Source organism: Alligator mississippiensis, chromosome 4 (assembly GCF_030867095.1).
Source record: "Alligator mississippiensis isolate rAllMis1 chromosome 4, rAllMis1, whole genome shotgun sequence".
In the NCBI taxonomy this organism is placed as follows: Eukaryota; Metazoa; Chordata; order Crocodylia; family Alligatoridae; genus Alligator; species Alligator mississippiensis.
In genome coordinates, this window is record NC_081827.1 from 110540991 (window position 1) to 110563013 (window position 22023).

A 22023-nucleotide genomic window follows, 5' to 3' on the forward strand; every position below is an offset into this window, starting at 1 on the left:
GGGCAGGGGGGTGGGGGATACCCCCAGATCTGCACAGGACAGGCTGGGTGGGCTGCAGCTGGGGCAGGGGGTGCTGGTGCTGGGGGGGGGTGTATGGTGAAATTTGGGGTGGCTGCAGCTCCCCTTTGCCCCCCTTCCAGGGCCATGACCGCCCAGCCTGAGGGCAGTGCTACAGTCTGCCCGCCCAGTGCAAATCTGGGGGCATGTGCCCCCTTTCCCCCTCCTAGGCGAGCGGCAGGAGCAGCAGTGGGAGCCGACCCTGGACGAGGCATGGCTTCGTCCCATGCCTGCCTTGTCATGACTGGGCAGTGCCTACCCCAGCCCCACTCCCTCCCTCACCACAGGGCCCTTGATCTGCCCCCCCCTTCTCTCCCCTCCCCTCCCCTCCCCTTTCACCACAACTGACTTACCAGCTGCATGCAGCTGTGTAGGAAATTGGATGGGTATCAGCTGATACACCTCCTTAAAAATTGGCTGTTGGTATTGGCCCCCAAAATCTTGCACCCCTGTTATCAAATCACCCCTCAACCTTCTCTTCCCCAAACTAAATAAGCCTAGCTCTTTCAGCTTTTCCTCATAAGTCAGGCCCTCATAATTCGTCATACTTCTTAAGCTTCTAATTTTTGCTGCTGTCTGCTGGACTTTTTCCAATCTATCCACTTCCTCCTTGAACTATGGAGCCCAAACCAGGACACAGTAAACCAGGTGAGGCCTCTCTATAAACATTTTGACTTGTTGTAGTCTTTCTGAGTTCTTTGTAACAGAAGAATTGCCTTATTATTTTTCCATAGTCAAAATGTGAATGAAAGCTAAGGGCTGGCATTTTCCAAGGGATCCCTTAAGTCTAAAAAGTTGAGAATCACTGGTGTAATCTCTTGATACTGTCCAGCTGCTAAACAGCATCTTATGCATTTTCTTGCCTTTTCTTTTGTTTTTTGGTTGCTTTTTTTTAAGGTAAATAATTTTAGGTAAATTTGACTGTTTTGGAGACTGAATTTGGCAGTATATTGGCCAGGAGATTGTTTTGCAAATGCTGAATTATTCCCTATAGAATGACAGTCTAGGATGGGTACGGCACAGGAAGTGATAGTGTGCATCTACTAGTAATGTCCCTCTGCTGTACTTCAGTCTTGTCCTGGAAGAGATTACCTTTTGGATCTGGAAATTAATTTATTTCTGACGCTATTACCTAGCATACTTTAGACTGAAATAACTAAATAACTTCATACAAACCATGACAAGTCATCTGCATCTGTCTGTTGTCTGTACCTGCCAACTTGTGTACAATTTGAATCATTCCCCTGAAGGGAAAAGATTTCACATTCATTTTACTGGTGCTCTAAACAGAGGTCAGAGCAGAGTCAATTTAATATTGGATCCATCTGTGATGGGCAATATTGCCGTAAATTCCACAACCTGACTTTTGTCCATCTGGTGTGACTTCTTAAATTAAAAACAGATAACTGGTTTAATCCAAGGTTGATTAGTCTGAGATTTGACTCGGATCAAAACAGACATGGGACAGTTGTTTACATACAAGGCTCAAATAGCAAATAACTCAAATGAGCTGTGATTGTTCTGCAGCAAAGTTTTCATCTGGATACTTTGCAGGCACTACATGTGGGACAACGGCCTTGCCCATCTGTAAGGCTTGAGGTTTGTTGCCAGAGAAAAGGCTCAAATCTGAATCAAACCTGTTTATTTTTAGCCTTAGCACAGAATTTCCTGAAGGTGAACAGGATCTCTTTCTTATACAGCTTAGGGTCCTGTAACTCCCCTAGAAACACTCCTCTCTCAGGTGGATTCTTATTTGCCTTCTGGCACTGATGCAGAAAGCATTCAGGCGTGCTCTGACGTAGAAAGCTAAAATAGCTGCCTTGGCAACGTACCCGATTCAACACAAGCTGGTCATTTATTGGGGCCTGCTCATTCTCAGATTGCCCTTATTTGTTTTCCTGCCGCTGCTCATGCAGCTGTTGGCTGGGTGGAGTAAGAAAGATCCTGGAGGAGAATTGCCCACGTGGATCCTGTGGCGGGGGGGAAGCCACACTTGAGGCCATTTGATCAAAACAGGCATAGGACAGTTGTTTACATGACACGCAAGGCTTAAGTGGTAAATAAATTAGCTGCTTTTGTTCTGTGGCAAGTTTTTTATTCTGATACTTGCAGGCATTTTACGTGGGACAACTGGCTGGTCCATCTGTAAGGGCTGGGGTTTGTTGCCAGACAAAAGCCTCAAATCTGAATCAAACCTGTTTATTTGGGGATGTGCAAACATAGCTTCATGACAAAAAGATTGCGCTCAGGCTAAAAGCAACCTTAGGATCTCTCCAACCTAAATTGCCTCTGCTGCAGCTTGAATACATTGCTTCTAGTCCTATTCCTGATGGCTGCAGAGAAAAGTACATTGGTGTCCTCTCTATAATCCTCCTTTGGGTAGTGAAGACTGTTAGCAACCTCTTCTCCAGACTAAATAAGCCTGTTCTTTCAGCCTTTCCTTTAAGTCCTGCTTTTCTTCTGGCATCCTACACAGGACCAAGCCCCAGCTCCCCCATGAAGTGCCTGAGAAACATCTGTGGCCAGAGACGGTAGTGGCTAAATAACACCAGTCACAGGCTCCATCCCTGGCTAGACTAGATGATCTCTTGAGGTCCTTTCCAGCCTTACATCTCTAGCTCCTAGTTGCCTTTAAGCTGCCTCTGGGAATGGCTGTCCCGGGCTTGCTGATGATGCCAAGTAAAACCCAGGAGGATGAGGCGCGGGCTAAACCCTGTGTTTGGCCCGGGGAGTTCCCACAGGGGAGGGAAAGGAAGACCCAGGCAGGCAGAAAGCCCCGAGGTGGATGCCCTGAGGCCGGGCCCCAGGCTAGTTGGCTTGTGGCCTGCGGGCAGCTTACGAGCGCAGCCCCCGCACAGCACAGCGCCGCGCCCTCTGCATTCCAGCTTGGGGGGGCGGGGCTCCGGCCGGCCCTGCAGTCTTGGCGTTATCCCATTGGCCCCAGCATCCGCTCGTCGCGCTCCGAGCGTCCTTATTGGACCGCCCCCTCTATGACGCCACACATCATGGGGCCCCCGCCCACATCGGGGGCCCGGCCCTCATCTATGACGCCGCGCATGTGGAGCCTCCGCCCGCATTCCACAGCTGGGAAACAGCGCCCGGTCACCTAAGGTCTGATTGGGCAGAGCCTGCAGGAGGAGCTCGATTCCCGTCCGCGATTGGCAGACTCCGTGTAGGGGGCAGGGCTTGGCTGGAGCCCGGCTAAGCCTGAAGCAGCTGTGGGGAGGGTCCCAGCTGATAGAGGGAGCTGGTAAAGCCCCCGCCCCCCTCTACCCCCGCGGGTCAGCTGCGAGCACACAGTTAGGGGGGCGCAGCCTTGAGTGCTGGACAGCGGGGGAGGAGGGCTCTGCTCTGGCTTGAGAGCCTGCCCTCCAGCTCCAGCCTTTGAAGGGAGCACCCGGTGCGGAGCGGGGAAGGAGACCTCTAGTCTTATGGACCAGGGCTGCTCCCTGCGAGCCTCCAGCCCCCAGTGAAGTGTGCCCCCAATACACGTCCCCAGGCTCGGCTGTGGCCCTAGGTCACCATGGAGGTGCTGGAAAGTGGGGATCAGAGCCTGTTCCACTTGGACCGCAAGCTGAGCGAGCTGTCAGAGCCTGTGGACTCCGAAGTCCTGCTGTACAACACGGTGAGGAGCAGCAGCCCTGGGCCGTGGGAGGGGATGGGGGTCTGGCTTGTATTTGGGGCAGAGGGACATCATCTTGTACCCACGTTGCCAGAAGGAGGCAGTGTGATGTGGGGTGAGCAGCATCAGACTTTGGGGGGAAGAGGAGCAGACATGGGGCAGCGTATTCAACACCCTGAAAACGTAAGCATTAGAAATCCCCTGCCTGGATTTATGCCCACGGAGGAATGCCGTCCTCTTTCCCTCTTGAGCATAACTTGGGCTGCTTTAGCCCGATAGAGCTGCTTTGGACTCTCCCACATTCATGAGCCAAAACTGCTTTCCAGTTATAACAGGGGAGGAGGGCCTGTAATCTTTATAATAGAAGAGGTAAAGAGAAAAACTCATGCAACCGGGGTATGGCTAAAATGCGCTTGCATTTTGTTTTCAAAGCCCCTTTTAAGACTGTTAATGACTTTAATAACATTTAGGGGGACCTCACTCCCCCAATGCATCCCGCTGGTGTTGGCGTGCAAGTAATTTCACGAACCGTTTTCAGACTTCGTTTAAACTGCAAAGGCAGACATGATTGTATAACTTGTGGTTTGGATTTTATTCCCCTTCTTTGTGCAAATTAAGAGGTTTGGTAAGGTTTAACTTAAACCGTCGGTACGGAAACAACAGACACAGAAGCTTTTCCCATAAAGGCCTTATTCTTTGATTGGGTGAACTCCACAACTTTGAGATTTTGCTGACTGGGGTGCTGGCATTCTGCTACCCACTGCCATCATTAGGGGTTCTGCTTCAAAGAGATGTTAGGCTCTACTTCCCAGAAGATTTTGTGGTGAATAAAGGGAGGAAAATCAGCCTTTTATTGAGATTCTCCTCATTTGAGAACTGCTGTCTTAATTCTTATTGAGGAGCAGCATGGCATGCTAGGAAAACAACTATAGCCAGATGTTCAACTTGAGTTGCTGAAGCAGGCCAAAAATTTTTCTTTTAAGCTATTTTCCCAGATTGCTATCGGAAAGGGGGAAAACAATTCCTCCCAGCACACAGTACTACCCTGTTCCACAGCTAGGTCATAGGCAAAAATATTTTCTGTCTTTAATCTGGTTTTTATAATGGCTGAAACACTCCTTTTATTTGGGTGGTTGTGGTCCAGATTTTGACTGAATTCAATAAAATGGTCTGTGCAACATTGTACCAAGTACTGGATTCAGTGTATTGCCAGATTACTTCATTTTACTAGATGGAGCAAAACTGAGAATCTTGAGTTGCTCCACTACCAGAAGGTTTTCAGTCTGTTTGGACAGAGATTAGGGAGTTGGGTAAATTAAGACTCTCACTGCAACAGTTCATTGCTTCTGGTCATGGAGACCTTCAGAGTAAACTTGCAACTGACCTTGGCATAGAAACCCTTTGCAATAACTTTACAATGCCAACCCGGAACAATTTCTGTGGTGGGTTCATCCATGTAGGCCTTCTCACACGTGGAAAAATGAGACTTGGTAACTTTTGTGTTTTAAAGTTCTTGTATAGATTATGACATACGTTACTTAAGAGCCCCCTCCCCCAGCACGCTCACAGTGTATACATGGTGCTTGGTTGCAAGGAAATCTTCCAATTTCAATTTACTTGCCTTGGGCTGCAGTTGCTGGTGATGCTGTTGGCACCATTGTCTCAGTTCTTTCTCCAGAAACTGTTTAGCAATCTGTGGAGACCTGAATCCTGTGCTCTGCCACTTCCTGGGCCTGTAACGTACATGTCATGGTAACCTGTCTTTTAACTAGTGCTCTCCTTCCCTTGTAGCCTACCAGTGCTTCTTAATTTCCTGCTGATGTTACTGTTGAGTGACAGGGTCTTTCTCTCCTTTCTTACTGCATCCTGCAACCAAGTATATTGTGTCACTTGCTACAGGGTTGGCCATATAAGACAGAGAACAGTAGCTGAACTCTTTCTTTTCTAACAAAATGCAGAATCAGCCAATTAGTTGGAGTTGGCTTAGCGTGCTGGCTTCCAATGTTAAACCCCTTTCCCGCCCTCCTCCCCCTGCCATAGAGATGAGGTGATTTCCCACCTTGGAAAGTCTTGTCTATGTGTATTATCAACTCCTAGCATATTTGTTTGCCCTTTAATACAGAGGTGCTTTGTGGTCTCAGACCACTGATAAGTCACCTCCTTGCCTCTTGAGACCTGGGGCAGGTGGGTGGAGAAACTCTGTGCTAAATTCTGTTACTTAATGCCATGCACATTCATTGAATCTCTCTTTTAGGAGAAGTCCAGGACTGAAATAGCATAAGAATGCTATTTGTTTGGTGTAAGGTATTTTGGAAACTATATCATGTTGGCTTTAGGGAGCCCTGTCTGTGCCTTAATTTCATAAATACCAACTATCTGGTTGAAAAGGGAGGGAATATAAGGTACTTCTGTGAACTCGGCTGTATCATCCTGCCACTCTGCTGTGATGTGGAATGATGTTGCTTTACAAAGATCTTGGTATTTAGATACAGAAACACTAATAAAGATGGAAGCTCATTTACTGTATGCTGGGCCTTAATGTCTTGGGAAGTACACTTGTCTCCAGGTAATGTGAGTAGAGAGCAAGCCAGCTGTTCCACAGTATAGCTGTCCTCCCTTTATATACATTAGTATTGGGGTGATGTTGTAGCTGTGATGATCCAGAAAAAATGCGAAGGGCAAGGGTTTCTGTAGGTGACATTTTATTGGATCAACTATATAGTTTGGAAGGACATAGAGGAAGGGTACAGTGGTACCTGAAAGTTACCTGTATGTATAGTTATACAGTTGGTCCAATAACAAATATTACCCACAAAAATCCTTGACTCTTCTTAAATATCTTGTTTAACCATATGTAGCTTTGTACAATTTCTATCTGCTTGATAGACCTAGGAGAAGGCAATCCAATGTTATGCATTTTTTTTTTTTTAAATGAGCTAGCAGGATCTTCAGTGATAGAAAGCTCTTCTATAAAATGGCCAGTTTGGGTTTTTCTTTAGCAAGATTAAAAGACGTGATCTTAATTATGGGCCCTTCTCGGAAGATTCTGCCAGTTTTTATCTTTGTCTTGAATGCTTCCTTTCAGCTCCAGTTTGGTTCTTGGAAGGAGACAAAAATTGATGCAAGCCACCCACAACTTACAGTGCATAGCCTACAAAACCAATGGTATTCTGGCTGTCCAGTGTTCAGGAATACAGTGCTTTTCCCTCTTTCATAGTAAGGCTGTTATAGGAACTTAAAACATTACAGGTAACAAAGAGTTATGCACATCTCAAGAGGAGACATCGCTGATCTCTGCAAGCGTGGAGCCAAGCTGCTTTAGTTGTATAAATGCTTCTCTTGTGGAGAAGAGTCCTACAAAGGCATTGAATTTTAGGTATCTACAGGAAGTAGCTTGTGAAGGGATATTCCTGAACCCAGACATGGGAGTGAAAAATGTATTTCTGTTGTTGCAAGAACTCTGAGGGAAGCCACTAATAAAAGGAGAGACAACAGCAACTCGGATTGAAGTGGGTGTACTTGGGTACCAGTATCTGATCAAGAAAAGATGTGGATATGATTACTTGATTTCTTTCTCTTTTAAATTTCTTTTTAATAATCTCTTTTTGGGGAAAGGGAAGCATCTATTCCTACTCTTGCTGGCTTATTTATTTTGCAAGTGCATTTTTCTGTGGAGGAAAATACTATGCTTGATGTAATGAAATACGGAGTCCATAACTACCCTTTTAATAGCCAGTCTGAGCCTTTTGGGTAGGGTGGGATATAGATAAATAAATAGAGTTTCTCAACTGAATGCAAAAAGTTAGCATTGTTCTGGTATAGGCTTCAGATCTTGTAAGATTCATTGGGTTGGATGCTTCTACCACATGTGCAAATTTCTTGCTTGGTGTTTCTGTTGGGCTAGGGACAGAAATTATATACAAACCGGTATAAGTGATTGGAAACCAATTTAAATCCATAACACAGCAGAAGTTCAGTGCACATAAACCACTTTCAAAATGGCCAAACCCAGTTTAAGATAAACCTGGATGGACGTAGTAACAGACTTAACTAATTTAGGGTAAATTAGTTTATTGAACTTCTGTCCCAGATCCCCTCCAGATTCAAGTTAACTCACAGTCTCTCAGCATCCCAGGATGCTTTGCATCTCCCCCGCAACCCTCCCTCCTCTCACAGGGTGGGCGGGCTAGCCATGGCCCAATGTGTCTGCTCCAGCTGAGCATGGAAGCCTGCTCTAGTGCCCCCCAGCTTCTGGCCTGGCCACTGCAGGCATGTGGCTGCGTTTCCAGAATTGAAAGTGAATATCTGTTCATTTGCTTATCAGTTCAATCTGCACAGCTTAAACTAACCTGTACACTAACGTGGGAAGAATGAATCGATTCAGCCTCAGGCCTATACTGTGTCTGTTCTTTGGTGTGCGGAGTGGGCAGTCGGTGATACCTCTTTGCTCCTGTCTCATTTATGTTTGTCCACATGGTGTGATTAGATGCTGTACAGATCATGTCTACTGGTTTGTGTTTTTTCTCACTCTTGTAAATGATATGCTGACCCTCCCATGGTCTTTAAAGAATGGCTGATGAATATTGCTATCTCACTTGACAGCCGAGGGCATGCATATTCTTACTTGGGCATATATCTGTGGTTTAAACGTGACACTGTCCCCCAAGTTCTACCTCAGAAGATGAACTTGCCCTGTTATGAAGGCTGCTCAGGAAACCCAATCTTCTGTGAACGTCCCTGTGCCAGTCCCAACTTGTAGATAAGTAATATGCTCTGCAAGCAGCTGAATATATAGGCACATAGCCAAGAGAGACCTAAACGGCCTAGAAAAGCTGTCCTGTATAGCCACTAACTTGTACTGATTTAGAATAGGCAAAGACAAGGGAGTCATGGAACTGATGGAAAAGCTCATGAACAGGAGGGAGGATCTATTTCCTCCTGCAACCAGATCTCTGACTGGGGGGGAGGTGTAGAGGAAGATGAGAATTCTGAGAGGCAGCTGCCTTTTACATTTATGTAAAAGAAGTTAAAAATGTTGTTTAGAAACCCCCACAAAAGCTGTTCACAGGCCTGGTTAATAAATTGAATCTTGCAGAGCGTAATGCACAAATACGTTTCAGCAGATGCGACTGTTTAATATGAAGGCTCCACACTACCTGGCTATCAGTGCCAAAATACAGCCCCTGGGGGCCTTACATTTTGCTTGCACCCGCTGATGATCTCTGTGATGTTTAGAGTGCCTTAAGGAATTCAGCTGTAGGTGTTGGTGAGGTCACTGGCAGTTGCTGGAGAAAAGCAGAACCCTGAAGAGCTGAATACAGGTTTTGGCAGGCAGTTGGCCTTTAGACTTACTATTTTTTTTTAACAAGTTACCAAAGTCTTGCATCTTCTGCTAATCACCTGGGATCCCAAATGGTTCCATAAGACTTACTTTTCCAGGCATTTTAGCTTACCTTTTAAGGAAAGAGAAGATTGAAAGATTTCCCAAAGGTGTTTTGTATATTACTGTACACATGTTTGTGTCTTCTCTTTCTTTCTCGTAAATTTGTCTGATTGCATTGGTGCCAACTTGGCCTGCCCAGTCTCACTTTTATGTTTTGCCAGCAAGTTGCCCTGTAGGCTCCTATTGCAAGTCCAACAATGCGAACACAAAACTTGTGCGTCCCTGAAGACAGGCAAACTCATGCTGGTTTGTAAGTTCTCACCTTCTTGTCACTTCTTTTAGCACCTGTTAGATGTAGGCAGGAAAATGAAGAGTTCTACATTTGTGGATTTGATGTGCAGCTGATGCCCTTCCAGCTGGGCTGTGCTTTACAGTGATAAATGCCAGAACCTGATGCAGATGGATGTGTCTGTTGGCAAACAGTCTGTGAAATGCCAGCTACCTGTTCCATTGCTCAAAAGCAATCAAAAGGCAGATGGTCCTTTATAAGGGACTTTTAAACGTCAGAGGCTTAGCTGATACTGATGAGGCAATGTTTCCTAGTTTGTGGTATTTAACCCTTTGGTTGCTTGTTGCGGCTTCTGTGCAGCAGCACAGTGCAGGCAAATGTAAGCAGGGATGCTCACTGATGACTTCCATGTTCCAAAGGCGATGCAGTTATGGAGCTGAATTGGAGCTGTGTTTGGCTGTATAATTATGTTGGGCAACAGTGAAGCTAGTGATCATGGGTGCTTCACCTCAAGGCAGTGTACAACAGCCTGATTTATCAGAAGGTGCTGTGTGCCTGGCCTTTGACACCCAAGTCCTAAGTGGTTTCAGTTTGGGCATCTTGAATTGCTTTGGAAAATGTTAGCCTGTATCTAGGCGTTGGTATGGTATTTATAAGAGATTCAGTTCTGTGAAGATGCTGTTGTTGATTGTTGTAAATACTTCAGCTTCAGAATACATGCATGGCCTCAGTCTGTGGGCACGTGCAATCTGTGTGCATGTGGGGATGCATTGTTTCCTGGTTTGGGTTTCTGCAGGCTGATCGTGCGCTCTTTAAATGCAAATATATAAAGCAGAGGGTTTAGGAAAGTCAGAGTTCAGAGTTTTGATAGTCCTGTAGGAAATGCTGGGGAAAACTTTGACCCATTCTTATCTCTTCAGATAAAAAATGTCCATTACAAGGCAGCGAATCCCCTGAGGACTTTGCAGTGACTCATTTCCTCTCTCGCACAAACACTCTGATCGCTGTCTGCTGCTTAGTATTCTGATGACTTGTACAGAAAGAGTACATTGAATGCACTTTCTTGGATTGCCTGTATTTCTCCACTTGCGGCACGTGAGCCATATCATTTAAATGTGATGTGATGCTGAACTTTACATACACTCAAATTCACTTTTATGGCTCCCATGGAATTAACCTTTTCTCTGAGTGGCTACATTATTGTTCCAGTGAAAAGCACAAATTTTGTATTCCTTGACTTAAATGCCTGTGTGACTGAAAGTCCTGCGAGAGTGTCATTTCTTATTTAATTTAATTTTGATTCTATTAGCATTGATGCATCTACTTAAACAGGCAGGTCACCCCATCTTACCTTTTGATTTTGACTAGTAGCATAATTGAGGTGGAGGTGGCAGGAACAGTAGCCCTGGGCACAGTCTTTTTGGGGGGTAGCACAAATGTAGCTGCTGCTGCAGCTGACCTCATGGCATCCACCACTGCCAGTGGTGCAGAGCTGGCCTGTTACATGTGTGGTTTTAACTGTCTGTGCTGAAGGAATGGATTGAACTCTGCATCCCTTTCCTTCAGTAGTTGAGCATGGAACAACTGGGCTTGCAGCCTTGCCTGAAGCCATTAAGTAGGGCTTTCCAAAGAATGGGCTATAGTCCTGCAGCAAAGAGGGGGACGTGGAGAACTGTTATTTCAACTGTAGACATATAAAAATTAAAAAGCAGAAGTTTTAAACAAAACTTGAGACAGTCCTTCTATCTCATGAAGAAACCATAAGGGAGGAATGGTAGGAGTGGACTGTTTTTGCTCTCTACCACGTACTTAAAGCTAGTTATTTCTCTGTCCTCTTTTTTTTCCCCCAGCTTAAATAAGAGGAACATACTTATTTACCAGGAGATCTGCTGAGTACTTATGATGCATCTAAATCTGCAACTATTTCTCCTTTTAGTAAGAGCCGAGAGACGTGCACATGATGGTCTGAAATTTCACTCTGCCACTGTATTTCCTACCAGTTAAATGTAGAAAAACAAAGTGTATTGGGGTTTCTCCAGCTGAGCTTTGTTTGGTAACTGTGCACTTAAGGGACTGGATCCACGATGAGGTGGGAGGTGAACCTGTGCACATCTGTTTTGGGAATGGTATGGGAGAGCAAGTCTTCACATGTTCTGCAGAAAACACTATTTATATGCCTGGCAGCTGCTCTGGTAAACAATATCCCACACAGCTAAATGTTTCTCTTTATATTTTGAAGGATCCCCTTGTGGATAAGTAAAAGTATATGGTTAATCATGGAGTGTATAGAGCACAATAGTTTGGATAAGTGCATTTATTGTTAACTTTGACATTGTCATGCAGCTGGGAACATTGTAAAGTTGAGGGAGGGCACTTCATTTGACTAAGGGAAGAGAATGAAGGGGGTTTATCCTAGGAGGTCTGCAGACCTTGTGTCTCACACCCTTATAAAGGACCTTTCACATTGACTTAATCGGTTCTAAGTCCCCTTGAGTTCCTTCAGATAGCTTTGCAATAAGACTGACTCCTCTCAATCTCTTCTATTGCTTTCTTTTTGTGAGGATCTCCATGTTCCACAGCTGGGGTGATAGGACCTGACCACAAGGCAAGTGCAACTGGGAGAGTTTGACTTGGCCCTGCTGTTTCATTCTAGGTTTCTCACTTCCTTGGGTAATTTCCTTGGTCATACGCTACACCTGCAGTGGTTTATCAGGTTTCATGTATGTTGTCTTCTTTCCAACTAAAGCCTCCACAACTCCATCTTGAAACCGTTGGCGCTCTCATCTACAATCTCCTGGTCTCCAGACAAATATGCAGCCTGATGGCAGAAAATGTCCTTGGGCTAAATGATATGTCCAAACTCTTTGACTGAGAGATCTGGAATAGAGCAGCTACTCTAGAATAGTGTCCACATAGGGAGTTACAATGACGCAGCTATACAGGCTGTCCTTGACTTACAACGGTTCAAGTTACGACGAACTTCAGTTACGACATTTGTAAATTGACACCTGGGTTTCGAAATTCAGACATGGGTTTCAACTTTATGATGCTTGATGCTGGATACAGGTCTGTTAGTGGAAGGGGAGGGGGAAGGAAAGGGCCGTGGGGGGGCAGATGAGGGCACCTGCTGGAGCGGGGACTGGGGCTGGAACAGGAGGTGGGACAAACGCTGCCCAGCTGGGTCTGTGCCAGGCTCTAGGAGCAGGGGTTGTGGGTGGCAGGAGAACCTGCAGCTTGTCTGGCTGCTCCTCCGGCTGCCCCCGCTGAGCTAGGCAGGCAGTGCCAGGGCTGAGCCAGGCGGCTGCTGGAGAAGCCACGGCCTGTCCAGCAGCTCCTGCCGCTTGTCCAGGAGGGCGTGGGGTGGGGGAGGGATGTGTGACCTCCCTAGATCTGGTATATTTACAATACAAATAAATAAATATGTATAGACCAGTAATATAGCTACATTTATTTAGTTTGTGATTGAAAGAGTACTGTACACAATTCTGGGTTATTTTGGATGAAAATAGGGTATCAGGCCTTGGTTCAGGAACCAATCCCCAATTTATAACATTGTTTCCTATGGGAAAATTGGTTCCAAGTTGCAACATTTCAACTTTAAGACAGTTTTCAGGAACCAATTGTATCGTAAGTCTGAGGACTGCCTGTAGTGGGATAATTATATAGGTATACCTGTAATTATTCTGGAAAACTTCCCTGTGTAGACAAATCAGCTCATGAAAAACGTACTAAACTAGATGAAGTGTTTTCAGCCTAGTTGCAGCACAAGAAGGGGTACTTCTAAGTTGCAGTCCAAAAGTGTGACTGCAGATTGCATAGACTTAACCTAGTTAGTTTAAAGTTAGCTCAACTTGGGTGCAAGTAGCAGCATAGCTCTCAACAGGACACTGAAGTATGTACCCATGCAACTACTCAGTGCATAGCCCAAGTGTTTATCCAGTATCCTGAGCAGGTTCTACAATACATGCTGCTCTGGTCTACATTGCTAATAGCAGCTGAATTAGCTCAGTTATGTCTGCAGACTTTCGGACTGTGGCATAGACATCCTTTCTCTGACCACTGTAGTTGGCTTATCAGCCTTAATAAGCCCTTCCTGGTTAGGTTCCTGCTTTGTTCATAGATCTCTCAAGCTCTACTGTTTAATTTCCCTTGGAACCTCTGCCCCCCATGACTCCAGGGCAACTATTTCCTTCATTTCAAATCCATTTCTTCTGTTACCTGAACATGCAATGGAATTTGGGCTTCCTCTTTTCTCTAGTCTAGGTAATAGACTCTTGAGGATACAAAGACCTTTTTAACAGTGCCTTAATAGCCCTTTTTAAAGGCCTCCTGACCTAGCACCAATACTGCCTTTTATAGGCCCCTTTGCTTGCCTCCATCTAGTTTGACAACCCTATTCCTATGCCCAGGCCCATCTTGTCTTTGCCAGAAGACAAGAATTATGTTCAGGTCTCTGTCGCAACATAGTGCATTGCAAGTTTTCCCAATTCAGGAGGGAAAACCTTATTTCTGCCATCCCTCTAGTTCCTCTTTCATTCAGATACATGTAGAAGAGTGAAAAGGCTGTCAGTGGTTTCTGGAGGCCCTTTTAACTGGCTGCAGCAACTGTGGTTCTCTGTCTAGCAGGGGCTGAGAGTTGGACTTATGGTGAGGTGACACGCGTCTTCTTCAAGTTGTGGATCTAATTCGGAACCTCCCAAGTCTTTCAAAATAGTTTTTTAATTGGGTCCTGCGCCACATGCAAATGTCCCTATGTTGCTACTGACTGTATGCAACTCTTCCCCCCACACCCCTGCATTAAACAGTTGCTCGAGCAGCTGGACATGGCTTCAAAACAAATGCTTCTGGTCTGGAATTGCGAGTCTTTGAATGACCCAGGAGGAAGGAAGAAAAGGGAAAAATTATAGTGGAAGAGTGAAAACTGGAGTGCTGCTTCTAGGTCATGAGAAATGGGCACTGGGAAAATTAGATGGTTAACACATCCTGTGCGGGTGAGGTATATACATGTTTAAAGTTGCAAAACTAAATGGGGCACCGAGTCAACCCACAAGGAGACAAAAAAAAATCCTAATCTTGGGGAACCTTCATTTTTTTTAAACAGCAAATGTGTTATAATCTTGGATTCAGCATTTTTTCCACTGTTTGTCATCTTAAACTACAAAGTATTTTAGGTAGGGACTGTATTTACCTTTTGTCTGTTGAGTGCTTAACAGATGCGAGACCCAAGCACAAAGATGTTTTTGGTTCACATTTTAAAGTAGAACTACTAAGTGTGAATGGTGGAGTACTTAATGTACTTAATTGTGTAACAAGGCTAAGTTGTGGGACTGGGAAGATGCTAGATGGCTAGTCAAGACTTGCATTAATAGAGCTATTTGCATAGTTGCCTTCTCTACACATGTGTTACTGAAGGCTGCAAGTGACCTTTTTTTGACTGCTGAGACTTGGGGAGGGCACTAATGTTCTTTCCACATGCCACCAACCAGCTTTAAATCTTCCTCTCTGTATGGTGCTGCTTCATGGTGAGGAGCAGAAATTTGGTGAAAAATGCGACACCTTCATCTTTTTTTCTTCTCTCTGCCAAGAAAGCGTGTCCCCATGGTGATTGCAGTGGGGTTCATGTCATCATTTTACACATGTGACAGTAAGGAAAGAAGAGACCAGCCTGCTTGTTTCGATAATTTCTTCGTTAATTAATATTGCCAAAAGTACTCAAGGTTTTCAGGCATCACTCTTCTTCCAGTGCATTTGATGTGTCCAAAAGCGTGAGGGAAAGTAAAGCCAGTAAGATGCTAGGGAAGTGAAGGCAAAGAATGCTACAGAGATCCCTTTCCAAAAGAAAAGGCTCAAGAAAAGTATTACCCACATTTGTGGTTCTTGGATGATTGGGAACCTCAGGTACTGGGCAAGCTCTCTTTTGCTACAGTGGTGCCAGAATGAATTGGATCTGTTTTCTAATGCCCAATAATCCTTTGATCTAACTCTTTTGCTTAAGTAGATATTGCCACTTGAAATAAGAGGTGTGATGTGGGTGTATCTCCCTTTAGGGATAGGAGACCCAGTTTCTCATGTCAGGGTTTTACTGTTAACTTAAACGAGTGCAGAAGCCAGGCTTTAACAAGGTGCTTCAAATTTACCTTGCTGCTGAGACACTTTTTCAATTTTTTCTGTTTTGCAAGTTGATCTGGACTACTGCACCCAGTGGTGTAAAAGGCATGGGACTCCTTTCAGTCATTCCCCTCCAGAGGGTGGAAACAGCAATGCCCTAGATGGCAGAAAAAGGGGATGGGAAGGAGCAGCAACCACTGAAAAAACTGTCTTGCTAGTAAAACTAACACTGAGAAAAATTGTTCAGAACCAAAACTTAAGGAAAGGCAAGGCAACAATGCCTGTCAGGTAAGCAGAAGGAACTGATTAACTCCTAATTGACAGCAGAAGTAGTAATATGACAGTTGCTCTGGAAAGGAGTGTAACACTACAAATAGAATCAGGCTGTCATAGGAGGAATTAGCAGTAAGAAGGAGACACTCTCAAACAACAATTTGCTAATAAGGAATAAAGGGAGAGGAAAATACGGCTTTTTTTAAACAGTATGTTTTCAGTGACGAGTCAGTCTCTAATATGAGAGGGCTGCTGGCTTCCTGCAGAACATCTGTCCCTCTCATCTCGGAGTAATTCTATCTAACTGGGCTAGTTGCCAGTGTTGATTGTACGTCTCGTTCCTTCATTTTTTTTACAGCTAGAGTTTCCTTCCCCAGCTCCCTCCCCCTTCCTCTCTACACTCTGCTTGCACAGCTGTGTAGATTGATTCTGCTCTCACATTTTTTGGCTAAATTTCTGTGGGGGGAGGGGGTTGTGACTAGGAAGAGAAATGGAGGTAGGGTCAGGCTTTTGTTTGTTTGTTTGTTTTTAATTAAAATGATGTAGTTAGTGCCTAATCTTTCTCCTCTGCTACTTTGTGGAACGTGGAAGTGAATAAGAACCAAGCTGAGGATGTGCGTGTTTAGTGGCTGTGTTCCACTTGCCCTTCCCCATCGACGTGACTCATAGAAACAAACTTCTCTCTCAGACTCTTAAACAAAGCTTGTGTTTCCTCTGTCCCTTCTCATTCCAGTGCCAGTCTCTCTTTAGGTGAAGCAAAGAAGGGAAACCCACTAGGTACACATGTGAAGGGTTCATGAGCACAGTTAACAAATGACAAAAACCCTTTAATTGAGCTAGGAAGGGAGCAAGCTGGTGCCTGCAGCAGGCCTCCAGATGTGAGATTTCATTGTGCGTTAACTCTGCCCTTGGGATGCCTAGCCAGTTCACTCCGCTGACAGCTGGAAAGCTTTGCTCATGCATAACTCATTTAAAGGAAAAACCACTGCAGAAAGTAACTTTGGTACTTTGTTAGAAGACACTTCAGTCTTGGTAAATGTGAAATTCTTTCTTCTCTTAAATTAGTCTTTTGCAATGTCTTTCAGGCTCCAGCCTTTTGTTTCTCACCATTGTATTTCAGAGTTTGAGTGCTGGGGCAGCTAGGATGCTTGTTCTTCTCAGAGAAAAGTAAACTTACCTTCATTCCAGTTATCCATGTGATTCTAGACAATTAATTCAAGCAACTCAACTGTGTTTGTGACTACAGTTAAATTAATAGCTATCAGAGTGGTTACAGATGAAAGAGCTCAATAGAAATCCTGCTTTACTACCCAAGATTTATTTTTCTATTGAGGTTCCTTTGTTTAGGTGGCCTTTCACAAAGTTGTAGGGGGAGAGATGGACCTTTTAATCGGCAAATGTGACTAAAACCACAAAAACTGCCAGTGTGACTCAGGACCACTGTGGGAAGTGTCTCAATTTAGTTTTAAAAATTAAGTTCATAGTGTCTTTGGACCTGCCTCCTAATAAGCGTAGTGAGGGTGAAAAGCTTAACTGGTTCTGAGATTATGTCCAGTCATTTTACTCCAGGCATTCTGCGTTGCGGTTGCTTGCAATACGAGGAATCTGGATTCAGTGACCCTCAAGGTCCTTTCCAGTTCTGTGCTCCTAATTACATCTGCAGATATTTTGAGGAGAAGTAGGTTAGAAAATAAAGACAAGAGACTGCTGGTGGAAAAGTTGTGGTTCCTAAGGCAGCAGGAAGAAAAATGATTGAAATAGTTTTTCAGTCAGGGTAGATGGAGGGAAACAAGGGGAGTCTGGAAAGCAGCAGTGTCAAAAGAGCTAGGGATGAATGTGGATGGCAAATTAAACATGACACTGGAGTAATGATAAGATAGCAAAAACTGAAGATTTGGGAACCATACATGGATGTGTTATGATAGGCCTTGGGCTTGATAGTCTTGATGACGTTAGTGTGATTGTATTTGGACAATGCCTTTTAGACCTTGGCATCTGTAATACCTAAAAGAAAATGACTAATCTGAGGCAATTTCGAGGAGCCACAAAAAACAAGAGGTTGCTGGGGTTGGGTGTGTGTGTGTGTGTGTGTGTGTGTGTGTATGTATTTGTTTGGCAGGTGTTTGCGAAAAGGGGCCGATCAGAACAGTTTGTTTAAATAACTCTGAGCTTGAGGGTTTTCTCTCAGTTTCATATTATGGCTAATTATACCATTTTCAGTACTGTTTCAAGAATGGATAGTTGGCTGAAACTCTGGTTTTCGCTGTAGTTTTTGTAACAGCAGGACAAAGATGTCTTGTCAGCTCACGGAGACAGTCAGGTCAAAGGATGTGGTCATCATGGGTGACCTAAACTTTCCAGACATCTGCTGGGAAGAGGAGTCATCCAGGTCTGACTGCTCACATAGGACCTTCATCTAACCCAGGAGGTTCACAGCCCTACCAGGGGAGACGCCTTGTTGGATCTGGTCCTGGCCACAGGCAATGACCTGGTGAGGGGTTTGCGGGTGCTCGACCACCTGGACAACAGTGATCATCGACTGCTGGAATTCACCATCCAGCGCAAGGTGGTAAAGGCCTGCAGCAAGGCAGCAGCCCTGGACTTCAGGAGGGCAGATTTCAACGAAGTAAGGAGAATAGTCGGGGAGACGCTGAGGTCCCAAAGGGGTGTGGAGTTGGGTGTCCAAGAAGAGTGGTTGTTCCTTAAGGAGACGATCCTTCAAGCCCAAAAGGAGGTAATCCCAACACAGATCAAAGGGGCAAGAGGGCGCAAAAGCCCCCATTGCTCACCAAAAGCATACGGGAACATCTCCTAGCTAAGAAGGAGGTGTACACCCAATGGAAGAGAGGGGCCATCACCAGGGAAGACTATACCTCTGTTGCTTGACTTTAGGGGGGCAGTCAGGAAGGTCAAGGCAGAGATGGAACTGGGACTAGCTACCCAGACCAAGAACAACAAGAAGTCCTTTTTTAAATACATAGAGGGTAAAAAGAAGGTACCGGGTAATGTGGGGCCTCTGCAGGGCATGCTAGGAAATCTGGTCGTCGCACCAGACAGCAAAGCTAACCTATTTAGCAATTTCTTTGTCTCCATTTTTCTGAGCAGGGACCGGGTCATCCCCCCCCACTGGGGGAGGCGCACCCAGGCCTAGGGTCAGAGATGACCTAGTCAGGGAACTGCTGGAGGGACTGGATGTATTTAAATCAGCAGGTCCTGACTATCTCCACCCCAGAGTGCTGAGGGAATTAGCAGAGATCATTGCGGGACCCCTGGCACGGCTTTACAAGCACTCATGGTGCTCTGGTGTTGTGCCAGAGGACTGGAAAAGGACCAATGTGGTTCCCATTTTCAAAAAAAGGAGGAAGGAGGACCCAGGAAACTACAGGCCTGTTAGTATTACCTCGGTCCTGGGTAAGCTTTTTGAGAGAATTACCCTGGCGCATGTCCGCGAGGGGCCAGCAGGGAAGGTTATGCTTAGGGGCAACCAACTTGGGTTCATTTGAGGCAGGTCCTGTCAGACCAACCTGGTGGCCTTCTATGATCAGGTCACAAAATCCTTGGACGCAGGTGTCGTGGTGGACATAGTCTTTCTGGACTTTAGGAAGACCTTCGACACTGTCATTCACCCCATTGTCATTAAAAAAAACTAGGAGACTGTGGCATCGATACCTACACAGTCAGATGGGTCACTAATTGGCTGGAGGGCTGCACCCAGAGAGTGGTGGTGGACAGGTCAATTTCGAGCTGGAGGGATGTGGGCAGTGGGGTTCCGCAGGGCTCGGTCCTCAGGCCCACACTGTTCAACATCTTCATCAGCGACTTGGGCGCAGGGGGTAAAAAGCACCCTGTTCAAATTCACAGATGACACTAAGATGTGGGGAGAAGTGGGCACGCTAGAAGGGAGGAATAGGCTGCAATCGGACCTGGACAGGTTACAGAGGTGGGCAGATGAGAACAGGATGGGTTTCAGCACTGACAAGTGCAGGGTGCTGCACCTGGGGAGGAAGAACCAGCAGCAGACCTATAGGCTGGGGAACTCCCTTCTCATCAGTGCAGAGGCAAAAAAGGATCTTGGAGTCATTATTGATGCCAAAATGAACATGGGCTGACAGTGTAGGGATGCAGTCAGGAAGGCCAACTGTACCTTGTCATGCATCCACAGATGCATCTCAAGCAGGTCCAAGGAGGTGATCCTCCACCTCTGTGCAACACTGGTCAGGCCGCAGTTGGAGTACTGCATCCAGTTTTGGGCGCCGCACTTCAGGAGGGATGTGGACAACATGGAGAGGGTTCAGAGGAGGGCCACCCACATGATCAGGGGTCAGCACGGCAGGCCCTATGAGGAGAGGCTAAGGGACCTGAACCTGTTTAGCCTCCACAAGAGAAGGTTGAGGAGGGATCTAGTGGCTGTTTACAAACTAGTCAGGGGGGACCAGCAGGCATTGGGAGAGTCCCTGTTCCACCAAGCACTACCAGGAGTAACTAGAAATAACGGTCACAAGCTGGCAGAGGGTAGATTCAGGCTAAATATTAGGAGGCGCTACTTCACTGTCAGGGCGGCTAGGATCCGGAACCAGCTTCCAAGGGAAGTGGTGCTGGCTCCTACCCTGGGGTCTTTAAAAGGAGGCTGGATGAACACCTCGCTGGGGTCATTTGACCCTGGTACTCTTTCCTGCCGTGGCAGGGGGTCGGACTTGATGATCTGCTCAGGTCCCTTCTGACCCTGCCAACAATGAAACTATGTACTTTTAGTCTTTTGAGTTGGAATACTAATACCCATGTCCCCCACACAATGTTTTGTCATTGTTCATAAAGAGGTTTTTGAACACCCATGACTATTTACCTTATTTTTGATTGTCTTTAGTGTGGGGGAAGGGGAATAATTTTTTTCCTCTTTCATACTTGGAACACTAGGAGGAGCACCTGGAGGAAGGGAAAATGGGGAAATAAATAGCAATGAATATAAACTAGAAATTTATAAAGTGGAGAAATTTCCTGAAAAGTAGATATAGGGTTCAGTAGATGAAGAATACAGTTAATCCCAGTCAACATTTTCCATAAAACCATAAGTCTTGTCAATCAAAAATGACTTAATTATTTGAGATTGCAAGTTTTTGTTAACCATAGGGAGATAATTTTATATGGCATTTGACTTGGTACAGCATCATGCTGTACCAAAATAATCTGTATTATGTAATACCCATAAGACATATTTAGATGAAAATGAGATCTTGCCAACTAACACATCTCAAAGAGTAGCAGTCAGTGAAGAATTGGTATAAAATAATAGAATTGTAGAAAATTAGGGTTGGAAGGGACCTCAGGAGGTCCTTTAGTCCAACCCCCTGCTCAAAGAAGGACTAGTTCTAACTATATAATCCCTGCCAAGGCTTTGTCTAGCTGGGTCTTAAAAACCTCCAAGGATGGAGTAGACGGCTGTCTCTCACTTGGCTCTGCCATCAAGGTCTAGTGCTCTGATCTGTTGAGTGCCAGTCCTTGCAGCCTGACAGCTCGGCCTTGCTGGCTCATATTAGCAGGGCACGTCCTCAGTCTCACCCGCCATTTCTTGATCTTTATAGTAAGAGGGGAGGATCCTTGATGGTCTACTCCTGCCCTCACAAGTGCCTCAGGTTGTTGTTTTCTCAGGGCTCCACCTCCCCTTGCACCCTGTTCTTACACCAACCAGATCTTATGGTCTTGCCACGTTATGTGCTGTCGGATGATGGAATGACACCATCCTCACAACTGGTCAATTAGTCGGGCTCCAGCCCTGGTAAATAATCCTGATAGGTTAATAACAGTCTCTCCCTGCCCTGTCATGGCAGTCTCTAGGGGTTTGGTGTGTCAAACTGACTGTCTGTTCCTCACTAAATATCTGACAGCCCTTTAATCCCAGTTCTCTGGGCTCTTATGACTACGCCCATCAGGGCTAGTCAGCCAAGTCCTTAATTTTTCCTCATTCAGTGCTGCTAACCCTCAACATGACTATGGGGCTCAGTACCCGTTTCCAGAACGGACTCACGGTCCATCTCTCTCACTGCCCCAGAAAAGCAAACGACATCTCTTGGTGCCTCTGTGTCGTGTTGTCATCTCCTCCATGGCGTGGTCCTGGTCCCTCCCTCCTGAGGCTCCTCCAAGCCTCAAATCAGGCAAGCAGGCTCTGCTATGCTCCCTTCACCCCTGCCTGGTCAGTCTTTGCTCTGGGTCAATGTTCTCACAGCTGTGATTCTGGGCCTCTGCTCTCTCTCTTCAACTGGTGCAGGGCATGTCTTTATGCACGCTGGCCAACCC

The 22023-nt window shown here is 45.6% G+C and overlaps 1 protein-coding gene across 2 annotated transcripts in view; it reads left to right on the top strand.

The window, feature by feature from the left end:
- The first annotated feature begins 3249 nt into the window (after positions 1-3249).
- The window catches only part of CREB3L2 (cAMP responsive element binding protein 3 like 2), a 123622-nt gene continuing 104848 nt past the window's right edge, over positions 3250-22023 (top strand). Inside the window, exon 1 of one of the 2 annotated variants that reach the window (XM_006278278.4) lies at positions 3250-3682. In XM_006278278.4, coding sequence (XP_006278340.3) covers positions 3581-3682 — 102 coding nt within the window. In that variant the 5' untranslated portion in view covers positions 3250-3580. The remainder of the gene's footprint in view (positions 3683-22023) is intronic. The other variant, XM_006278277.4, reaches the window with a different exon arrangement.